Below are 24,429 nucleotides of genomic sequence, written 5' to 3' on the forward strand. Positions count from 1 at the left end.
TTCTATCAAAGACTTGTAAAATACCTGTGCGTCACTTTTTTCCCATCTAAGCCGTCAACCCCTGGTCAATAGGCCTAAGGAGAGTGTCTGTCTCGATACGTCTATTTGGGCTGCCCCTATACATAAGTTCCAGCGCGAAAGGGTTATGGTCACTGAAGGCGCTCCAATTAATCGTGACCCCAGTAATCCAGATCTTGGCAAATCTAGATATTATAATAAAATCTATAAAGGAAAAGCAACCTCTGCCTTTCAATGTGGGAGTGAGAGTACAGTCTTCTTCAGGGGTAACAAGATCAATGGTGTGATCAAGAGCATATGTGTGTAAAAGATTTCTTAACACCAACCCTTCAGAGTTCTGCTCAAAATGAGGGCCATTTTCAACCGGACAGGATGGCCAATCAGGACTAGGAGGTATAAAATTTGGGCATAGGTGGCAATTTAGATCGCCCATTATCAGCACTATGGGATTTGCCACCCCTTTCCAGTCCTCTAACTCTTGTTGCAATCTATGTTCAAATTCAAGAAGGACTGCATTAGATCCCCTGACTGGTCCTGTATTATAGACATTAAATAACAGGAGCTGAAAACCATTCCCGAGAGTCTTAAGGCCTGTAGTGTGTGTGAGGACCAAGAGGGTGTCGTCCAGACCCCTTTTATGCTTAGGTCTACATAAGTAGCTAGTCCCCCAATTGCCCTTCCAGATCTCGCGTTTTGTGCTGGCACAGCAAAACATTTAAAACCCGGGATTTGAGGGGGGGGGGGTGGGTACTGTCAGCCACCCAAGTCTCTTGAAAGCTGATTATATGAAAACCATTTAGGTGCTTTCTCCAGTCCCAGCTAGTCCTGCAATGTTCCAGGACATTATTTTTAGAAAGCCATCAGAATCTTGCGCTGCCTGAATGCCTCTAGTAGCACAAGTAGGTCCTTCTTTGATTGACAACGGCCCCTGGGGAATCCCTGGGCCTTGTGATGAGAATGGTGCACCACTCCCACCCTGGTCGTTATTTCCTGGGGCGCTCTGAGGGATAGTTACATCCACCGCACCACTAGCCATGTTATCTTGGGGGTCTCCTTCCCTGGGCAGTCAATCATTTACATCAAGGGAGAGTAGAGGATTAAATCTATGTGTCCATTCCTGTAGGGACCCTTCATTTGGGGCCATGCCTTCTAGTGTGTGGTGCCTGGGTCTAAAAATTTCTGGAGCCCTTCCCCTTCTAACAAAAGTAAATCATGAGCTAAGTGGTGCACACTGTGAGGGATAGAAATAGTTTAGTGGCAAAGTGCTGTCCAGACTGTGTTGGTTGATGTTCCCATTCCTCAGTATGAACTCCACTAGATTGGGTTTTCTGAAGTTGACTATAACACAGTTGCCCGCAATGTCCTTACATTTTTTTCCTATCCGGTCTACTCTTCTTACGTTTAAAATCTCCCCACTTTCATTGTCTGGCAGAGGGGTGTTCATATTTAGCCAATGGGTAATTTTATTTTTTGAATCGACATGCGACTCTTTCTGTTCCGGCTTAAGTTCCGGGACCCCTGCTAAAATAATCTCATAAGGGCACGCCTCAGGGGGGGGGGGGTAAATGTATTGCAGGGAGTGAATTAGATTTAATCGTTCTCTCAGCTGTCTTTTTACCTATGTTTTGTGCCAAGGGGAATATTGGGGGTAGGTGTTTGTCAATTTGAATTTGCGCCAAGTCCGATTGATTTTGACCCATGTCTATGCTCTTTGTCCCTGCTACCTGGGCGTTCCCTGACTCTACCTGAACTGTGGGGTTTGGGGGCGTATGTAGTTGCACAATCATGCTTTGCTCCACGGTGGCACAGTTACTTTTAGTTTTGAGTGCCTGGTGGGCCACTTTAGAAGGGGAGGTGTTATTTGTGGTGGCACACTTTAATTTCCCTTGTTTGTGTAATTCATTAGTAATTTTGTCAAGTCTACTGACTAGAGGTTTAATTTGACTTGTAATAAAAAGTTCTAGGTGCGCCTGTAGGTCCGCTACTACTTGAGCTATCCACCCTGGTGGAACACTCCGCTTTGTTGTTACTAAGTCAATGACTTCTACCTCTGTGATTTCTGTACTCGACCTAGGGACTTTTGAACTTATACTCCTAGAGTGGGGTTTCTTTACTCCCGTAATTTTCTTTCTATTGATCGGGATTTTCCCCCTGGATATAACTGTTACTGGCTCTTGCTCTATTATAGGCTGTGCACAGGGGACAATGTCAACCGAGGTTTCCAGGGATTCGGGTGAGGGGGCAATTAAAATGTCCTTTTGGGGAGTCTGTGATAAAGATGGGTGATCAATTGTTGGCGTTAATCACAGACGTCTCTCTGTACGTTGAATCTCCCCGGAGACTGCACTAATGACCTTGGTTAACATAAGATCAATTGCAGTAGGCTGAGTTTTTCGCAGTGGCGTAACACTAGGCTGTATAACTGTTATTACTGGTGTTAGGGGGGTGTGAGGTTTACCTTTAGTAGAGCGAGTTTTAACTTTGCCAGCCATGACAGAAATTGTTGACTAGCAGATCGCTTCACCCCACTGTCAGTGAAAACACACAAAGGGTAGCCACCCTCTACCCACCTTAATATATGCAGATTATCCAACAGTAACCCACCACTTTAATCCAGTGTTTTTGTAAGGCCAGTTCATTAGGTCCGGTTTCCACTTGGTACCAATAAAATGTTCTTTATGAAAGGACCTAGAGAGCTGGCCCAGCCCAGCCTCGGCCTGCCACGGACGCCCACAGACAGGCAGATGGCCAGCTGTAGGAGCGTGGACACCTGACTATGGTTACCCCAGATTTTTTTGCCTTGTGTTTAGCTGGTTTTCAACTTAGTTGGCCTGGGACCCTGCTAATCAGGGCCCCAGGCTATCTGCTCTCTCTGTAAAATGGACTCCATGCACCCTAGGTGCATAACCAATCTGGTACTGGACACCTTATCAGCCCCTGTACAGTGCACTATAGGTGTCCAGGGCATAGGTGCATCCAAGGCCTACCAGGGGCTGCAGCATATCTTTTGCCACCCCTGGCTGGTCCTTAAATTGACACAACTGGCTGATCACTCAGCTGGGACAACGTTGTGTAATCACCCCTTGCTTAGATATAGTATACCTATATCAAAACCTATATCTGGACACATATATACCTATAAGTCACTCCTATGGCAGGCCTTATCAATCCTGGAGGCAGAGTTCTTGGTTTTATGTGAGACTGTGCTCTAGCATGAGGTGAGTCTGTCTGCAGCTGTCGGGACCAACTCCCTTAGCTTTTCCGGGATATTGCCATACTATATACTCTTAAGTGCATTATAATGCATCGCGGTTATGTGCTAAATTTGGTTTGGCTTTATCAAAACATGTCGTGTAAGGTGTCATACGATTTGGAATACTACCCCCTCGCCAGTCCTGGTGACGGGGGTAGCATTCCACCCCTCTAGAGTGAGAGACATGTTACTTTGCTAAAACGCGGTTAATTCTAACCAGAGCCTCAGCATCACAAAATGGATGCTGCCGCCATCGACACAAGCCTGACCTCCTGCTGCTGACCGAAACTTGGCAGAGGAGGCCTGGACAAAGGGTTTCCTGTCGCAGGGAGGTGCTACACCTCCCCAGACAGGAGTTAATATGTATTGGGGCAGGGTGGGTTGAATGAAACTAGACACTGCATGGGGAGCACAAGGCTTCCCCTTGCATAATCCAGTCAAACCGGTTCTGGGGCTCTCCAGCCCAAGTCCCAGCGCAACCCTGGACAAAGGGACAGGGGCGTAACCTCCCCCTTCCTGGGTCCCACCCATAGGAGGGACCTAGCAAATAATCCAGCCCCCAGTTTGGTATAAGAGTGGGAGCAGTGCTAGTGCACACAGATTATCCTGACTGAAACTTATGAAACGAAACTCTGGACCCTTCGACATCCTACTCGACGTAGAAGACTGAAGAATCTCCCTTGTGGTCAAGGAGTGACCAGCCTGTGCAAACAGGCACCATCCAGCGCCTCACCGTTTGCTTTGTTGCAGTTCCCGCCAGAACTCGAGCGACAGAGATCGAAAAGACCCAGCGTTCCTGCCTTCCAACAGCCCGATCCACAGTCCCAGCAAATCTGAGACCCGTGGAGGCGACCTGAAGCGTGGGGCCGGCCATCTTGGAAAAACCACGAAGTGCTGACCGTGCAGCTCCCGAGGCTCCCTCGACGCTGTGCATTGGGGTTTGAGAAGCCCCAGCCCTGAGCAGCTTTTGCACCAAAGCTACCCCCTCCACACTCTCTGAGTGCTGCGTGGGGCCCTTCTGCATTTTGCTGCTCAACGCGTTGGTCCGGTCGCTTGCCCGTTGGCTAGCGGCCCCAGTACCGACGAACCTTTGAATTTGCTCTGCCAGTCCGGTTGCTCTGGACTGGCCCTTGCTCCCCTGAAAAGGAGCACCCGCTCCGACCTTGCTGGTCCGAGTAAGAAGCAATCTTAGAATCCTGCGTGGGTTGCGCTTGCCAAGGTTTGTTTGCTCCAATCCGGAAGCCAACAACGCCGACAGTGAGAGCCTTCGTGGGACATCTCGTGGTCCAATCCTGGACATCCTCAGTGCCCCAGAGTCCAAGTGGCAGCGGAGACAAGCTTCTCGACAACCACCTGATTGCGCCCGACATTGCCTGGTTCCTTCCTGGTTCCACCCTGGTCACTGCTGAGTGACCCGGACTCTGTCACCTCTGCTTTCAAGTACCCTTCAGCTTCGATCCACCCTTGGATCGCACAGGACTCTTCTCTTCTGGCCGCCTGCAGCATCTTCATCTACAGGCTCCATAGATCTACACGACGAAAGCCGACACGACTTTACACCTGTGCACCTGCTTCCTGTGGGTGAGGTAACTCTTGAACGCCGGTGCTCCTGTATTAGTATACACCTCTAGTGTCTAAGTCTAAAGTTTTGTCCTTCTAGGTCAGTCGGAAGACTCTTAAAACAGTAACTCGATAACTTTTATGCACCATTGAGTTTGCATTGGTGCATGTGTGTGCTTTCAGCGCTGCACCCGATTCCCGCGGGCTTTTCCCGACTTCAGTATTGCAAGTCCCGATTGGTCCCAGCGATTCCCCAGGCCCTAGGCCGGACCACTGTTCGATTAGTGATACTTATACCACTTTTTAGGGCTCATCTGCTGATGCGCATGCGCATAGCTGGGGAGCTATATTGCAGCTTAAACAAAGTTTACCTAACCCGGCGATGTTGCAGTGCCCGAAGCGCGTGCACATCAAAGCCACCAGCCTCCTCAGGCATCTCAAGCCTCCCCCATCCCACATTTCTCCTCCCTTAATTATTCACTACACGGCGGGCCGGCCGGCACATCAAAGGCTGCTGCTCCCGGCCCCTATTCTTCCCTTCTTGCCTTTCCCCGCCCCCCCATCCCACCACAGCAATGCCGAGGGATTATTTATATTGCAATATAAACAATCGCGTTGTTGGTCATGATATAATTAAACGCTCTAATTATTTTATAAGGGCCACACAGAATCTTATAAAGTCTTTTGCTGGCATTTTCGTTTTATGCTGATTGCTATTTTACACCTTTCACATGCTGGCGATTTGCTTTAAAGGAATACATTCATCCTGCATCCCGTTACTAGAGCTTTCTCCTCTTCTGCTATATATAGGTTTTAGTTGAATTTCATTGATCTCTTTTACTAATGATTTATAAAAAGTGCCACACACCACACAGCTCCACCGATGCACCCACCACACAGCTCCACCGATGCACCCACCACACAGCTCCACCGATGCACCCACCACACAGCTCCACCGAGGCAACCACCACACAGCTCCACCGATGCACCCACCACACAGCTCCACCGATGCACTCACCACACAGCTCCACCGATGCACTCACCACACAGCTCCACCGATGCACTCACCACACAGCTCCACCGATGCACTCACCACACAGCTCCACCGAGGCACCCACCACACAGCTCCACCGAGGCACCCACCACACAGCTCCAAAGATGCACCCACCACACAGCTCCCCTGATGCAACCACCACACAGCTCCACCGACACATCTCCACCGATGCACCCACCACACAGCTCCACTGATGCAACCACCACACCGCTCCACCGACGCAACCACCACACAGCTCCACCGACACAGCTCCACTGATGCACCTACCGCACAGCTCCACTGATGCACCTACCGCACAGCTCCACCGATGCACCCACCGCACAGCTCCACCGAGGCACCCACCGCACAGCTCCACAGAGGCACCCACCACACAGCTCCACAGAGGCACCCACCACACAGCTCCACAGAGGCACCCACCACACAGCTCCACAGAGGCACCCACCACACAGGTCCACTGATGCACCAGCCACACAGGTCCACCGATGCACCCACCACACAGGTCCACCGATGCACCCACCACACAGCTCCACAGATGCACCCACCACACAGCTCCACTGATGCACCCACCACACAGCTCCACCTACACAGCTCCACCGATGCACCCAGCTTCACCGATGCACCTACCACACAGCTCCACCGATGCACCCACCACACAGCTCCACCGATGCACCCACCACACAGCTCCACCGATGCACCCACCACACAGCTCCACCGATGCACCCACCACACAGCTTCACCGATGCACTCACCACACAGCTCCACCGATGCACCCACCACACAGCTCCACCGATGCACCCACCACACAGCTCTACCGATGCACCCACCACACAGCTCCACCGAGGCACTCCGAGGCACCCACCACACAGCTCCACCGAGGCACCAACCAGACAGCTCCACAAAGGCACCCACCTCACAGCTCCAACGAGGCACCCACCACACAGCTCCAACGAGGCACCCACCACACAGCTCCACCGATGCACCCACCACACAGCTCCACCGATGCACCCACCACACAGCTCCACCGATGCACCCACCACACAGCTCCACCGATGCACCCACCACACAGCTCCACCGACACAGCTCCACAGATGCACCCACCACACAGCTCCCCGATGCACCCACCACACAGCTCCACCGATGCACCCACCACACAGCTCCGCCGAGGCACCCACCACACAGCTCCACCGATGCACCCAGCTCCACCGATGCACCCACCACACAGCTCCACCGATGCACCCACCACAAAGCTCCACCTACACAGCTCCACTGATGCACCCACCACACAGATCCACTGATGCACCCACCACACAGCTCCACCGATGCACCCACCACACAGCTCCACCGAGGCACCCACCACACAGCTCCACCGTGGCACCCACCACACAGCTCCACCGAGGCACCCACCACACAGCTCCACCGAGGCACCCACCACACAGCTCCACCGATGCACCCACCACACAGCTCCACCGATGCACCCACCACACAGCTCCACCGATGCACCCACCACACAGCTCCACCGATGCACCCACCACACAGCTCCACAGATACACCTACCACACAGCTCCACAGATGCACTCACCACACAGCTCCACCTATGCACCCACCACACAGCTCCACCGATGCACCCACCACACAGCTCCACCGATGCACCCACCACACAGCTCCACCGAGGCACCCACCACACAGCTCCACCGATGCACCCACCACACAGCTCCACCGATGCACCCACCACACAGCTCCACCGATGCACCCACCACACAGCTCCACCGAGGCACCCACCACACAGCTCCACCGAGGCACCCACCACACAGCTCCACCGAGGCACCCACCACACAGCTCCACCGATGCACCCACCACACAGCTCCACAGATACACCCACCACACAGCTCCACAGATGCACCCACCACACAGCTCCACAGATGCACCCACCACACAGCTCCGCAGATGCACCCACCACACAGCTCCGCCGAGGCACCCACCACACAGCTCCGCCGAGGCACCCACCACACAGCTCCGCCGAGGCACCCACCACACAGCTCCGCCGAGGCACCCACCACACAGCTCCGCCGATGCACCCACCACACAGCTCCACCGATGCACCCACCACACAGCTCCACCGATGCACCCACCACATAGCTCCACAGATACACCTACCACACAGCTCCACAGATGCACTCACCACACAGCTCCACCTATGCACCCACCACACAGCTCCACCGATGCACCCACCACACAGCTCCACCGATGCACCCACCACACAGCTCCACCGAGGCACCCACCACACAGCTCCACCGATGCACCCACCACACAGCTCCACCGATGCACCCACCACACAGCTCCACCGAGGCACCCACCACACAGCTCCACCGAGGCACCCACCACACAGCTCCACCGAGGCACCCACCACACAGCTCCACCGATGCACCCACCACACAGCTCCACAGATACACCCACCACACAGCTCCACAGATGCACCCACCACACAGCTCCACAGATGCACCCACCACACAGCTCCGCAGATGCACCCACCACACAGCTCCGCCGAGGCACCCACCACACAGCTCCGCCGAGGCACCCACCACACAGCTCCGCCGAGGCACCCACCACACAGCTCCGCCGAGGCACCCACCACACAGCTCCGCCGAGGCACCCACCACACAGCTCTGCCGAGGCACCCACCACACAGCTCCGCCGAGGCACCCACCACACAGCTCCGCCGAGGCACCCACCACACAGCTCCGCCGAGGCACCCACCACACAGCTCCGCCGAGGCACCCACCACACAGCTCCGCCGATGCACCCACCACACAGCTCCACCGAGGCACCCACCACACAGCTCCACCGAGGCACCCACCACACAGCTCCACCGAGGCACCCACCACACAGCTCCACCGAGGCACCCACCACACAGCTCCACCGAGGCACCCACCACACAGCTCCACCGAGGCACCCACCACACAGCTCCACCGATGCTCCAACTAAGCTCCACCAATGCACCCACCAAACAGCTCCACGGATGCACACACCACTCAGCGCAACCAGAGCATCACTCGGCACCACCACAGCATCACTCGGCACCACCACAGCATCACTCGGCACCACCACAGCATCACTCGGCACCACCACAGCGTAACTGGTTCAAATATGTTCTTTCAATGTTTCAAGCTGTTTTCAAGCTTTCACGCTTTATTACAAATCACAAAAAGATGTTAATATTTCAATTCTGTTCTTGGATTTTCGTCACAATAAAAAACACTGAACATAATCTTCACAAATGTTATTTACAAAAGTTTAAGCTATTGCTATTACAAATTAAATAAATTATTTAAGTATTAATTATTTAAAAAAATTAAAAGCCATTGTTATTTGTAATATCAATACATCTAAGTCACGTAAATACAAAACATGATGCATTACAAATGCTTTAGGTGTCACATTTGCGGAAGTTATAACTATTGGCATTGTAAGTGACAAATCTATTAATTTAGCTATTAAAAAAAAAACACAAATAAAAAAAATTCATTTATAACACCAATGGCTCAAACTTTCCTAATGCGAGCCCTATTGCATTTCCAATGCTTGTTTAATATATGGTTTGCGTGGCCACCCGGCCTCATCCATAATTGTGCAACTTTTATATGTTTAACTGTGCTTTTGTTTAAACGCTTGTGCCTCTGCACTCATAAAGAGTACAGAGGATTTTTCTGGTAATAAATAGATATATTTTTATAATATATAACTTGTGTGGTGTCCTTTCATTTGATATTACAGGATTGTGATTGGTAAAACAGCTGGCTTCACATGCCCTCTTGAGTTAAGCCTTTAAGGCTGCTTAGTCCATGCTACCCTTAGGATAGCTGGTCTATAAGGTTGACTTACAACCATCACCATAAGGGATTGTTTGGACTGATACAAGGTGCCCCCAGAACTGGAGACATCATATATCAGGCCAACTTCTCACACCCGCCCTATGCCCGGGCTTAGCCCGGCAACGCCCGCTCGCGTCCGCGACGCGGAGGAAGCTTCCGTGCTTTAAGCGCCTCCAGGCGCGCTAGAGGCGGAAGTGGGCGGTCCAGCAATGCAGCCTGGGAGCTGCAGTCTCCCCGAACTGCGGCCGTACAACGATGGAGGAACGGCGGCAGAGGATACCAGCAGCGTCAGGGCCCCAGGGGTGGTGCAACAGTTGAGGCGGTGTTGTTAATGTCCGATAATGCCCCCAAAGTCAGAAGCGTCTTACATAGTCATCATAAGACCAAGGGGCAGTCCTGGCACATGTAAGCATGCAGAAATGACTAAGATGGGCATACAAGATCTGCTTGCTCAACAAAGTGGGAGGAGAGTTACTTCTCTATACAGCAGCAAAAATAGCCTGACAGTTATACTAGAGAAGCAGGTGTATTCTACTAGCTAGGCCCTTCTGGGCATGTGCGAAGGTGGAAGATGCTAAATATAGTTCGTTTCTAGGCAGATTACAAGAGCATTAACACTGAGGGAGGACAGAGCACATGGTGAGCACGTGGCAGCACATGGCAAACTAAAATGGCTGCCAGAAATACAAAATGGCTTTCACAAAACGGATAAGATAACTTCTAAATACAGGATGTCTTCTGCTAATGCTAACCCATTGCTGTCAATTTACAACAGTGAGGCTAGCCAGTTTGCTTGAGAAAAAAGTAAAAGTTTGTTATCTGTAGATGCTGGAAATTAAAGGTCCTTGAAGAAAAAGGTACCTTGCAATTTCTTGAATTTAAAGTCCTTGTAGTAGCAGGTTGAAGAAGGTGATTAAAGGTCTGTTTCAGAAGGAGGCCCATCGACTTTAGGTTGTAAATTCAAATATCTACCTCAGGTAGACAGGAAACCAGTATACGCAGGGTTTTTTAATCCAGATCGTCGCCAATGTTACAAAGATGAGTTGTAAGAGACTCCAGACGTAGCCATGAGGTATGATTCAAGCATAGGTTTATTCAAGCTTATATGGAATTTATTTATTTATAGAATTTCTAAAGCGCACTATCACCTGACAGGCATCTTGGCGCTAGTAACACAATGACCATAACGACAGGGAAGGAGGCGTAGAACACAGGCCTAGTTCTTAGGGAATAGCCAAGTATTTAAGTTCTTTCTGAAAGCAAGAAGATCATCATGTTGTCTAAGTGAAATAGGTAGAGTATTCCACAGCCTGGCCGCAGCAACCCCAAATGATCTACCCCCCGCTCTAGCTTTTTTGAAACGGGGGACTTTTATAAGCTTGCCCCCAGAGGAGCGAAGCATTCTGTTAGGATTGTACCATTCGAATTTTTGCTGGAAAGACGCAGGTCCTTTCCCATGTAGAGCCTTAAACACTAGGCACAGGGACTCAAATTTAATTCTCTGTCTCATGGGGAGCCAGTGCAACACCTCCAGTGTTCCAGAGGCAGAAGACCTCCTCGGCCAGCCTTGTACCAGTTTGGCAGTGGCAGATTGCATCCGCTGTAACCTGTCTAAAAGGAATGAGGGGAATTCAAGGAGCAGGGCATTACAATAGTCCGCCCGACTAAGGATGGTGCTGCGTGCTACCAGGACGCGGGCTTGGTGGGGTAAAAGAGGAAAGATCTTCCTCAACGAATGAATAATAGCCAGGCAACAACTCACCACCTTCGCCACGGGTGCCTCCAAGGAGAGGTTACAATCAAATGATACCCCCAGGTTACACACTGTCCCGGCCGGCTGGCCAGGATTGGGGAACTCTGGGGGCCAAAGGTTCCTGCTGTGTGCCTGTGCACCTCAAAATGCATCAGCTCTGTTTTGGCTATGTTGAACTGTAATGAATTCTCCCTCAACCACTGTGACATGTCTTCTAAACCTCCATGGACCCCTTCTACTGAGATGGACTGCTCTCCTTCCAGGGAGAGAATGAGTTGCGTATCATCATGGAAGATGGTAATTAAGATCATTCAAGTCTAATTCAAGGCCCCACCAGGAGCAGCATCTTTGCTGCTCAGTCCACAGTCTCCAACTGTCTTTCTCTCACACAACCAGGCACACCAACATTCTGCTCTCATCAACATTCTAACATTCCTGATCACATTCATACAGGCTGAGCAGCAGGGAAAGGAGATCAAAGTACAACATATACCTACAGTATGGGCCATGTATTGACAGCCCTGTGGGCCTCCGTAGCATTTTGGAAGAAGCTACAAATATCTGTGGCTGGCAGAATTGCACTCGCAAAGATGGGGCTACTTCCCAGGTGCCTCTATGTACTACAAAATATATTATGCTAGATACCGCTGAGCATGTTTAAGGACTAGATAGTTTGCTAATTACTTTGATCTGGGTAGGTAGGAGGAACAGGAGGGATCTCAGTGACTGAAGTTTGTCACCGAAGAACCGACTACCAAACTTGGAACTGTATCAACTGGTGGCTCAACTTCAGCACACAGCTAAATGGTTAACCTAAGGTCAAACCTGGGAGAAGTGGTTGCTGGCAGGGATTGTACTGGTGGATAATTTGCACAGGAGCCTAATGGACGGTTCATAACTAGATAGGTGCTGCCCCTTTGTGGTGTGACAGGTGGCACAAGTGCGGGAACAAACACAATCCATACTGTGTAAGCCACCATTCTCCAGGCAGCAACCACTATGGTGACTACGTCCCTTCGTTGCTATGGACACACCCAGAGCCACACACACCCACCCAGAGCCACACACACCCACCCAGAGCCACACACACCCACCCAGAGCCACACACACCCACCCAGAGCCACACCCACCCACCCAGAGCCCCACACCCACCCACCCAGAGCCCCACACCCACCCACCCAGAGCCACACACACACCCACCCAGAGCCACACACACACCCACCCAGAGCCACACACACACCCACCCAGAGCCACACACACACCCACCCAGAGCCACGCACACACCCACCCAGAGCCACACACACACACACCCAGAGCCACACACCCAGAGCCACACACACACACTCACACATCCAGAGCCACACACACACACATCCAGAGCCACACACACACACACCCAGAGCCACACCCACCCACCCAGAGCCACACCCACCCACCCAGAGCCACACACACCCACCCAGAGCCACACACACCCACCCAGAGCCACACACACCCACCCAGAGCCACACACACCCACCCAGAGCCACACACACACCCACCCAGAGCCACACACACACCCACCCAGAGCCACACACACACACCCAGAGCCACACACACACCCACCCAGAGCCACACACACACCCACCCAGAGCCACACACACACCCACCCAGAGCCACACACACACCCACCCAGAGCCACACACCCAGAGCCACACACACCCACCCAGAGCCACACACACACACACCCAGAGCCACACACACACACACCCAGAGCCACACACACCCACCCAGAGCCACACACCCACCCAGAGCCACACACACACACACACACACACACACACACACAGAGCCACACACACACACACACACACACAGAGCCACACACACACACACCCAGAGCCACACACACACCCAGAGCCCCCCACACACACACACACACACCCAGAGCCACACACACACACACACCCACACCCAGAGCCACACACACACACACACCCACACCCAGAGCCACACACACACCCTGAGCCACACACACCCACCCAGAGCCACACACACACACACACACACACACACACTCAAGGGGCAGGGAAGCAAGCACAGCGAGGGGGCAGCGAAGCAAGCACAGCGAGGGGGCAGGGAAGCAAGCACATCGAGGGGTTTTAGGCTATGTAAGATACACCATAGGGTAGCTTTTCCTCAACACCGTTTCTAGAAACATGACTTGCCCCTGTGTCACTGTGATCAAGTTTCCACACAAAGCACAAGTCACTTTATACTGTTTTGCCCCTTATACACTGATTATAGGAAGATTATTTAATTTCTGTTTCAAAGAATTCTAATTCAAGAATGCATAAAGAGGACTTGACCTTCTTAAAGAAACTTTCTACCCATGAGATATACTAAATTGATAAGAAACGTCCCTGAACTAAGGAAATATATGAAATGCTGGCATTATGAGTAACATTTGTAATTAAGAATTGTTAACCTTGGTATAGTGCTGGTGATGTAATCTGTTTGAGTTTGAGTTTTAGAAAATAACAAATTATTGTCGTATTGGTGCATTATGAGACCCAGTCCAATTTTTAGTAAAATGTGAACTAATTTAAATGCTTAATAAAAAAGAACCTTTATGTATGTATATTTATTGACTTTTATATATACTCAGTCCAGTTAACTCCAGGACTTATGCTTTAAACTGGTGATAGAAACAGCCAGCCTGAATAGTGAGACACAATCACTATCTCTTACCCCTCAGCTGGTGTCATGCCATTTCCAACATGGCCAAGATCCACCGGAAACTACATTCAAACAGTTACTTCTTGATTCAAAAGACTCCCGTGGATAGGATTAGATCAGTTATTCTGCCAGGTTTCAACAGCACTATGCAACGATCAGGGCTGCTGAGATGGAAGAGGTCCTCCCGAATCACAGGATCCCTGGGGCTAGAAATACTGTCTTCTCTTTCAAGTGAGTCTGTGACGCATGTTGATAGCATGATCAAATGGATATGTGCATGGCATTTTTCCATTTGTTAAAACACTGATTAGCAAAAAATGTAAATAGATAACATAGATTTGTTACCATGAATCTAAATGCGTTATCTGGGCCTGAAAAGGGAACATAGAATACAATACTTGTAAAATACAGCCATGTCAGGGACAAGGGCTGCATATGAAGATCATGCAGACTGTCGAACAGCTAGCAAACCCCGTAGGGTCTGGGGGAAGCAGTTCCCGCCTCATCAGCCAGCAAGTGCCCTAACCCGAGAGCTGCAAGGCAGGTGGAGATGGGGACTAATTGAATCTAACAACCCTAATATACACCAGGTCGTGTGATCCGGGGCAGCGCCATGCCGCCGAGGGCGCCCAAGGGTTGGGGAGACAAAAAAAGCAGATCATCAGCTCCAACGCAACGCGCGCGGGCCAAGAAGAGAGGAGGCGCGCGAGGAGGACGTCATTGCGCATTCTGACGGCGTGAGCGCAGGCGACGCCAATGGCGGGAAGCGTGCAGAGGCAAACGCCGTTTGCAATCTGCGTCGGAGGCATAGCATTACCAACAACGGCTTGGGCCAAGCTGTCTCCCTTAATGAGTATGTAAATCCGGATATCAAACCGCAGGCTAGGAAAGTTCTTACCGTCGCCCCTGCCCGCCATCCAACCGTAAAACCAAACACTCTATGGAATAGCGCTCAGAAAAACAAGCATTTACAAGTGGGGCCGGAGACACGGACAGCGGGAGGGGGGGCGGGAACGGGCACACGGACAGCGGGAACGGGCACACGGACAGTGGGAGAGGAGGGGAGAACTCACCTGGACTTCTTCCGGCGGCGGTCGGCCTGGAGGAAAGACAAAAAAAACCCTGAAGAAAAAATAAATAAAGCACCGCCTACCGCCGCAATGACGTTCACAGAGGGGCGGAGAGCGAAAATATCCTCAGAACGCCCACGAATCTGCTCCGACAATTACAGACAGATCTCTCTTCCAATTGCTAGCCTCCATTTATGGAGCTAGCTAATGGAAGAGAAGATGGGACAAAGCCCCATACTGGTAAAAACATAAGATTTCGCCTGCGCGAGCACTGCTGGGCAGTGCTACGCCAGGCGAAACCTAAAAAGGGTAGGATGCAATACACGTTGGCACTACCAAGCTTTTTTTGTGGTTAAACCAAGGGTGGCCATTCGTTGGTTGCTGCTCTGCTTATTACTAGTGTTTGTATCATACATGTTGGTTCTATCTCGAAAAATTAATAATAAACATTTAAAATAAAAAGACTTTATTTGCAGCTTGATGTGTGCACTTGTACTGATCTCGTCATACCGGTTATAAGGAACCTGGGAGGAGACCTTAGCTAGGACTGGCTGATTCCCACAATTCTCAGATGACAATTGTGAGTACCGTTTTTGCTGTCTGCATTTCATGTCTAGTAGTTTGCTGTGTAACATGAGAAAGTACTTGTCCTTCCGGACAATGAATTATTAAATGTCACAGGCTTGATTGAGTTCCGAGTCTCTGCCCCACACCGCCTCTCTGAGTAAACCTTAAATCACTCTAATTTATTTTATTTTTAGAGTTTTATATAGAGCGAACTAGACCCGAGACATCGGGTATCGGAGCGCTTTACATGAGCACCAGTGTCATTACATGAGCACCAGTTTCATTGAATGAAGACACGTTCGTTTTTGTTAGGCTCGGGGAGATTGTGGTTTGCCCAGAATCACAGGATATTGAGCGCTGTTGCTGAGATTCGAAAACGGTTCCCCAGCTTCGAGGTCGACCGCTCTAGCAGTAAGGCTATATCCTCTCCCCTTGCTACTTTGAGCACTAAGTGATATAGGGATGTGCTAAGTATTCAATTTTGTGCCCAACAGTAGGTGAAACCCACGGCACCAGAGATAGAATGCTCTCAAAGTTACAATTTGAGCTCAGTAACCCGCGAGTGCTCTAGTCTAGTCTCCTGAACAGTCCCCACAGGGACATGTTGGACGATATCTTTAGTGATACTATAGGACCTGTCTGCTACTTTCGGTACACTAGATTGTGAACTCGAATTGCACAAGCTGGCTACTAACTCCACGCATAATGGGAGGAATTCACTGCACTGTTTTAGATCGTGTGGCAAACGGTGATTAGGGGTAGGCTAGTTACGAATCGGACAGATCAATGCACTTGACGATGTGGTGTAATTCATTATCTCCTCTCTTTTTAACTAGCGTTAACCTGACTCTCGTAGTCGACATAAAAGATATTAAACCGGCACAGGCAGTTTTGGGGATGGGCAATAACAAACGCCTGTTACCTCTGATAAAATAGTAATGTTCAACATTCAAAGTGATTGAATGAGGGACAGCTCTTATAAAGCATCCATTACTCAGAAAGAGTCTTTGTAGGCAGTCTTTACTGTCCTTACAGGTGTTTAAACAAATAAAGTTTCAATAAAGAGTGTACACGGCTACACGCTCACGCTCAATTATTGAAAAAGCTGTGTTATATGTAGTCTAAGCCAGCAGGTGTCACAGAAGTAGTGTACTTGGCTATTTTTTCCTCCGCAACATTCTGTTCCATTTGAAACCAGTTCATGTTTGTATTGATTATGTAGAGATGGTGGAATATGAATCTTCTGAAAAGATCCCTTATTAAACTTGAACTATTTGATTTTTATTTTGCAGGTCGTTATAAACTGTGCAATCGTGAAAGGACTGAAGTATAACCAAGCCACACCTAATTTTCACCAGTGGCGGGATGCCCGTTTAGTGTGGGGCTTGAACTTTGGCAGCAAGGAGGATGCTGCACAATTTGCCAGTGGGATGCTTCAAGCCCTAGAAGTTCTGGAGTCTAGTGAGTTTCCTAGTCGTAGTGCGAGTCTGTTCTTTGACTGTTTTATTTTCTATGGAGCTTTGTAATTGAGATAGTTCACTCACTTAAAACACAAACTGTAAAGGTTGTATATTCAGTGCTTGAATTTCGTTTTTTTATGTACGTTACTGCTCTCCTCTGATTGCAGACCTTATGCACTTCTATAAAAAGCTGTAATGATTCATGCATCTCAGGTATTTTGTATCTGTTCTGTGCTGGGATTTCTGGTTTTGGTTCCGCTTACACATTTAAAATCATATTGTACAGCTAGCCAGTGAAGTACCACTATTCATAGTAAATATATATAAATATAATATGCATACAAAGCTTTTCAGCAGAACAGTGTGTTTAAATAGAGAAAAAAATGTCTTTTCAGCCTATTGACAGGCTTAATGATATGCCAAATTTATTATTTTCACTTTCAAAAAGAAGCCGAGTAAACTACATAGTTACTATATGATCTAAATGTGACTGGAAACCCTTTTCTCGACCTTTTTTTAAAAAGGGTAAAGGAAGAAAATGAAGGGCAGTTTTAGCAGATAGACTGATCTAGGCATACAAGTAGAAACTGCCACTGTGGCCCTCATGCCTCATGTGACAGCTAAGTCAGTTCTTTTTTCTGGCTCATGATAACAGGGTACTGGAGCACTGAGAGCATGCTTTGCTTTCCTTGGAAATCTTACCAAACATTTTTCCACCACTTCGTTCGACATATTTTAGGACAAGGGGTCCGTAATTAAGATTTTGTAACAGCAAATGTTTATTTCTCCTGTCCGGCCCCTTCACTTTTCTTTTTAGGTCTCGCCTAAGCCATCCCTTTAGGGATGCTTTGGCGAGATATAAAGTAAGGTTTTTCAAAAGTGCACCCAAAGTCAGATCGGGTACAGTGCATGTGAGCACAACCACGTGCATTGTGCACAGCTCCCATTTGCCACAGACACTTCCACTTTGTGCTCGCACGCCGCTCTCCGCCTCGGCTGCCATACGCATTCAGCTCACCAGGCTGCACACCCCCTGACCCCCCATATGCTCGCTCGCCAATGTCCCTCCCACCATTCCTTTGATCTCCGCTTTTCTTTGAACTTTCAGCGCGAGTTCTCAAAGGCTCCTCTCCGCCGCCTTCCTTTAATGGCCTTCCCCAGCACAGAGCACGCATTGCTTGTATTTTTTTTTTTATACCCAACCCAGCCGGCAACTATAGCCCAAGCCATCGTTGCTGCTTATTTATCTTATGCAACTAACAACCATTGACAAAGCCAATAGACCCGACTTATTGTCAGTAACTCGTTGTATCATATGTCTGGATGAAATGACAGAAACAGCCAAAATTCAAGTGGGGCAGCACACTAAGCTAAGCACAATTTTTTTTTTTTTTTTTGCACGTTATTTAAGACACTCACTTTATTACATTACCCACGCTGCTGGTGTTATCCTTTGAATCCACTTTTTGCTGCTGTACTGTCCCTCACGTTTTAGCAAATTAAGGTGTTATGTGGGGCTGTTAGGGCAGGACGGTGGTAGGTGGTATTGCAAGTTATTTCACCCTTCACCCCGTCTCAACCCATTGTAACCTCGTTCAGCGCTGTGCACCCCTTCACACACTCGCACATAGCTGACCATCGCTGCATGCTCTCTTGAGAGAGGCCAGGTATTTGATGGGCGTACATCAGCCGTGTGATGTGACTACAGGCCAGGTAATGTCCCCCAAGTGACTTGTGTTCCCACTATCTTTCTGCAGCTTGCGCCTGTTTAGTCCTCCCCATGCACCCAAATGTGCAGCATTATACCACATAATTTGGCCTCTTTTTTTATTTTTTATACCCAACCCTGCCGCATACTATAGCCCAAGCCATCGTTGCTGCTTATTTATCTTATGCAACTAACAACCACTGACAAAGTCAATAGACCCGACTTATTGTCAGTATGGTGCTACTCGTTGTATCATATGTCTGGATGCAATGACAGAAACAGCCAAAATACAAGTGGGGCAGCACACTAAGCTAAGCACGATTTTTTTTTTTTGCACGTTATTTAAGCCACTCACTTTATTACATTACCCACGCTGCTGGCGTTATCCTTTCAATCCACTTTTGGCTGCTGTACTGTTCCTCAAATTTTAGCAAATTAAGTCGTTATGTGGGGCTGTTAGAGCAGGACGATGGTAGGTGGTATTGCAAGTTATTTCACCCTTCACCCCCTCTCAACCCATTGTAACCTTCAGCGCTGTGCGCCCCTTCACACACTCGCACATAGCTGACCATCCCTGCGTGCTCTCTTTAGAGAGGCTAGTTATTGGATGGGCGTATCTCCTGTTAAGGGGCGTCATTCATTCCAGTTACCTTACACAAGGCCACATTCATTATTATTGTCCCGGGAATATTAGCTTATTCGTCCAGAACTATAGGATGTCCAGCGACTCCTTGACTCAAACCCGATTCCCAGCTCTAAAGTCAGCAGGTCTGGCCATTACACCGCATCCTGGGGTAAGGGGAGAGGGGCAGGCAATGCCACATGGAGACTCAGCTCGTCATGGGCTGGAGGTGCCAACAGGACCTCGGGCTGAGCCAGAGCCAGGCTTCCCCTCCAGTATTCAGGGAGCTGAGCCGAGCCTGCCAGGACCTCTCTAAAGGCCTCTGCTCTGCTGATGTGGATGGCATTAAACAAAGAGTGTACTGTAAGGTGATGCCACAAGTCCTCGCTTCCTTCCTGATGGCTCTGCGCACAAGGCGTCTCTTCACCTTCTTTGTACATCTATCTCCTGTAGCGGCTCGCTCTGCACAAAGCTGCTTTCTCCTAACGCTGCATGCTTCTAGCTCACTAAAGCTTGACGATCAATTCTAGCGGCGTGGAAGACCTTTTACAATAGTTGACTAGTTATCTTTCATTTGTTTATTGGTGCATTTCGATGTTAAACAGGTACTGCTAATAAGGGGAAATCTTTGCCCAGATGGTGTTACCGTGAGTAAAATAGACAAAATAGTTAAACAATTTAACAAAATGTGTTGCATTATGCCGCATAATTTGCCTTTTCTTGCCATATAATTTAGCGGCATACTTTGTCCATCACTGCCACATAATCCCAGTGCTCCTAGATATTATAATCTAGTTAGGCCACTATTTCTATGTCTGGAGAGTTTAAAAGCTCAGAAATAGACATGTGCATACTTTTGTAATCGTCTAGCGTAGGGGCGGCATGTCAGGTCTCGCACATGACCTATTTTGCATATATTTTCTCACATTTCGGTAGTTTTTAGGTCTCGCTGGTGTTAGCAGCGCGAATCGCTGCGTCCAGCACAAGACCTTATGTTGTGCACTTGCCGGGAATGTTGGACAGGGGAAGGGTACGTGCTTTCCCTCGGCGGTTTCACCTCGTGGGCGCACACGCCCAGCCTGGCGCCGTGCACATCTCCTGTTCAACATTCACCGCAAGTCAGCCTCTCTCAATCGCGCGCGCACACACACAGCCACACTCACGCATGCACAAACACACACACACACACACACACACACACACACACCTCCCCCCCCTTACCTCACCGGGCTCTTGTCGCTACGCTGTCCTCTCTGCACTCCAGCTCCTCTGCCAGCAAGACGCGGGGCTCTCCCCTTAGGCATGGAGCCCCGCAGTGTTATCCACTGATCTTCACCCGGGCCCCCTCCTGGGACCCGGGACTTCGGTTCCCGCACTTTGCTTTGGCTCCGGGCTCGCTCCTAATAACAAACGTTATGAATGGCACGCATGCGCGGGCAGCCCCCGCCCTCCCAGGTCTCCTCGCAACCCGGATACTGAGCTTGTTTGTCTTTCTATTTTGTACCCATGCTATTTTTTTTCTCATTTGCTCTCTTACGCTCTCCCTTTTTGCTCTGCCGCACTTGCCATCCCACAGTGTCCTTCCTGATCTCTATACTGTCCGGGGAAATGTCACCCGATATCCAAGTCAGAAAACATTGAGCGGGCCTCTTAAATAAACTGCAGCGGTGCAAGGCACCCTGGGGCCCCTCACCCCCCCTGTTTCTCAGTGTATCTGCAGCAGATGCGCCACTGATGTCTAGCTCTCTCTCTGACTGAGCAGAGAATAGTGGAGGAAGTTCTGTGTTAATGGAAGTGGGAATACCCTGGGATTAAAGGTATTTGAAAAAGTACCATAGGCTTTGCTGTTCTCCCCCTTGTGTTCGTATCTTGATGTTTTCGCCCCTTTGATGCAGACACTCTTCCTCTTCACTTTGCTGAAGGGATGGCTGCTCTCCGAAGGCTCTAGAGCTTTTGCCCGGTGCACGGTGCGCAGACGCGCCTGGTACAAGCCTTGATTTGTGCTCTTAACCTGCACTCTGCTTTCACTTTACTATGAAGGGCCTGGTACTGAGTGCTGTAGGTCCGGGTCGTTTTGCCCGATACTGCCAGCTGCAGACCAAGGCACAGGCACCTCGTTCTTCAGACCTTGGTATCCCCGTCCTGTGATGCATGGCCTATTTTCGTGTGTAACAGGCTCTCGTGCTCTGAACCTGTGCTGAAGGTATGCGCACTATCAGCCGTATCGTAGGCCAGGGTGCTCTAGTGCTGGGCCTCTGAGCCTAGCTTGGCGCTCTTTTTGCTTTGTGCTGCATGGCCTGGCTGGATATTCTCCTTCACGTGCTCTTGTTCGGTACGACCGACCTTTATCCAGTTTTTATGGGGAGCTTGCCTGTCTAGCTAGCCTCTGTGTTTTTGTCGTGTCCTAGTGCTCTAGTCCTGTGCTAAAGGACTGTTTTTCTCACCCTTAGCAGCAAGTGGTGCTGCTGGCTCTGGTTTATAGGCCTTGTTTTGTAGTTGCAATCCGCTCGAATCGTATATATGGTTCACCGAGAAAAAAGCGCGAGTTTCCAAGAACACCTCGTGTTCATTTCCTCATCAGCAGGCTTCTCAAACCGGACATCTAGAAGAAAGTGGCGCTGCTCAAGGAACACTTTCTGTTTTTTTTAATTGCATCCATCTTTAATTTATGTATTACTTAATCACACACTGTGCTTTTTGTGCCTTAAGACTTTGTGAGATCGTGTCTGGCACACAAATAGTACAAAATTCACAAAACCTCAGGAACAATGGTCGTAAATGTACTCACAGGCCTTATAATTTATGCCTCAAATTAATTTACACCTTGTATGGAATAATGTGTGTAGGCTTACTCCAGGTCTATGCTAGTTGTAGACTTCTTTGAGTACTCCCAGGGATTGTCAAGCCAAGTACGCATCATGGAATATTCAAAAGGTGCAGTTTCCATATGGGAAAATGTGACTTTTTTTATTCGAATTTGTTTTGTTCTGCTTCGTTTCTCTTAGGCAAAATATTTTTCCTTATATAGATACCCCTCCCCTTTCCCCCAGCCTAACAATTTTATAGCTTTTCAATATTCCCTACATCAAATAAACTTGATACCTTCCGTTTTCAGGGGTAAGTTTGTAAATGTATTTAGAGAGTAAATCTCTACCAAAGTTTGATGGCTTTCCCCTAACTAGATAAGTTGTGGTTATTACTTAACTTATTCCAGTGAACACACCCAGGAACGCCCTCCAACAGACTCTAGGTGTAAAGGTGTCTACATTGATAACCTCTCATACTGTGGAATTAATGTGTTCGAGGCATGTGGGCTGCTGAATTCATATCTGTGCATAGATCGCCGCCTATTGTTGGGTCCGAATGATTGCAGATTGTTATCCTGGAAGAGTCTTCGAAGTATCACGAGATAGGTGGCTCCTACCCTGGACTACAGTGCGCATGGGCATCCTCTCCATCCTCAGATTGTTTTTTTCCGCCATTGAGTTCGGATGTACTTTCTCGACTCTAGTTCGGAAACTTTGTATTGACTATTTCCTAAGGCCAAAAGGCCTTCGAAGCGTCGGTATTGTCTCGTTCGGTGCCTGTTTCTTTCCAGTTCCTTAAACCGGACGTCGAAAGCTGATTCTCGACTTCGACACCAGGCCCAGACTACAACGACGATGGACAGGAGCCTGTTTAAACGATGCCCCGTCTGTAATTCCAAATACCCCCACATAGATGTGCACCCAGTGTGCAATAAATGTTTGTCCCCCGAACACGACGAGGTCAGCTGTATGGCCTGTTCGAAGTTCTGCTCCAAGAAGACGCTTAAACTTCGGCACGCAGCGAGGCAGTCGGCGCAACAGTCGGCACCCGAGCCGGTCAACATCTTCGAGGCCGGTGACGAGGAAGGCGTCGAAGATGAAGAAGAAGAAGAAGAAGAGGTTCCCGAAGAACGGTCGGAACCGGCGTCGGAGCATGACTCCAACTTCGAGATGGACGAGCAAGGCGAAGAATACGTCCACGAAGACATCGTCGTGGTAGGGGACGACGAAGGGGCCATCGGAGCCGTCGATGACGACTCCAGCGATGAGCCGGGCCCAACCGCAGTAGCGGGGCCTATTACTGACATTACGCTCCCTTCGGCTCAGGTCGAGGCATCGCCGAAAGGCCTTAGCCAAGATCTTTCTACCCGTTCTGTAGCCCCGCGTCCAAGCCAGGCTAAGAACACATCTAAGGAGCCATCGGTCGATTCCTCAAAATCGAAACCGAAACCATCGGAGCAGAAATCGAAACCGAAACTACTCAAAATGGTGGCCGGTTCGACGTCGACGTCAAAGACTATCGACGACCCTTCGGCGCCGAAAGTTCCTGTCGCCTCGAAGACTGGAGCGTCGAAGCCAAGCTCGACCAGCAAACACGTCACCTCGACGCCGTTGGCATCGACGCCGACTTCGACACACAAACATGGCGACAGGACCAAAGGCCTCCAGGAGAAGGCCGTCGAGCCGAAAATCTCGGGACTCAAGCCGCTGCTCAGCAAGCACCTCGAGCCGAAGGCCAAAGCCGACCCAAAGCAGCAAGTCTCGTCGACGGCCAAGGCTGCAGATGCTCCACGCCGGGAGCTCGGGTCGACGCCATCGAGCAAGCGTCCTCCTCCAGTGCTAAAGCAGCCTGAGTCGACTACCTCATCAAGCTCCAAGACAGTCGGAGCCCCGATTAAGTTCGGTCTTCCCCCTACGGCTCGAGCAAAGCTGCTCGAACTCCATAAAGGCGCCGGACCTTCTAGGACATCGTC

The 24,429-nt window shown here is 49.8% G+C and overlaps 1 protein-coding gene across 2 annotated transcripts in view; it reads left to right on the plus strand.

Moving 5' to 3' along the window:
• Positions 1 to 24,429, plus strand: part of VASP (vasodilator stimulated phosphoprotein) — an 863,870-nt gene that overhangs the window by 206,961 nt on the left and 632,480 nt on the right. For both annotated transcript variants that reach the window (XM_086938366.1, XM_086938368.1), the window contains exon 3: positions 17,152 to 17,320. In XM_086938366.1, coding sequence (XP_086794492.1) covers positions 17,152 to 17,320 — 169 coding nt within the window. The remainder of the gene's footprint in view (positions 1 to 17,151; positions 17,321 to 24,429) is intronic.

This window comes from Lissotriton vulgaris, chromosome 9 (genome assembly GCF_964263255.1).
Source record: "Lissotriton vulgaris chromosome 9, aLisVul1.2, whole genome shotgun sequence".
Classification (NCBI taxonomy): Eukaryota; Metazoa; Chordata; class Amphibia; order Caudata; family Salamandridae; genus Lissotriton; species Lissotriton vulgaris.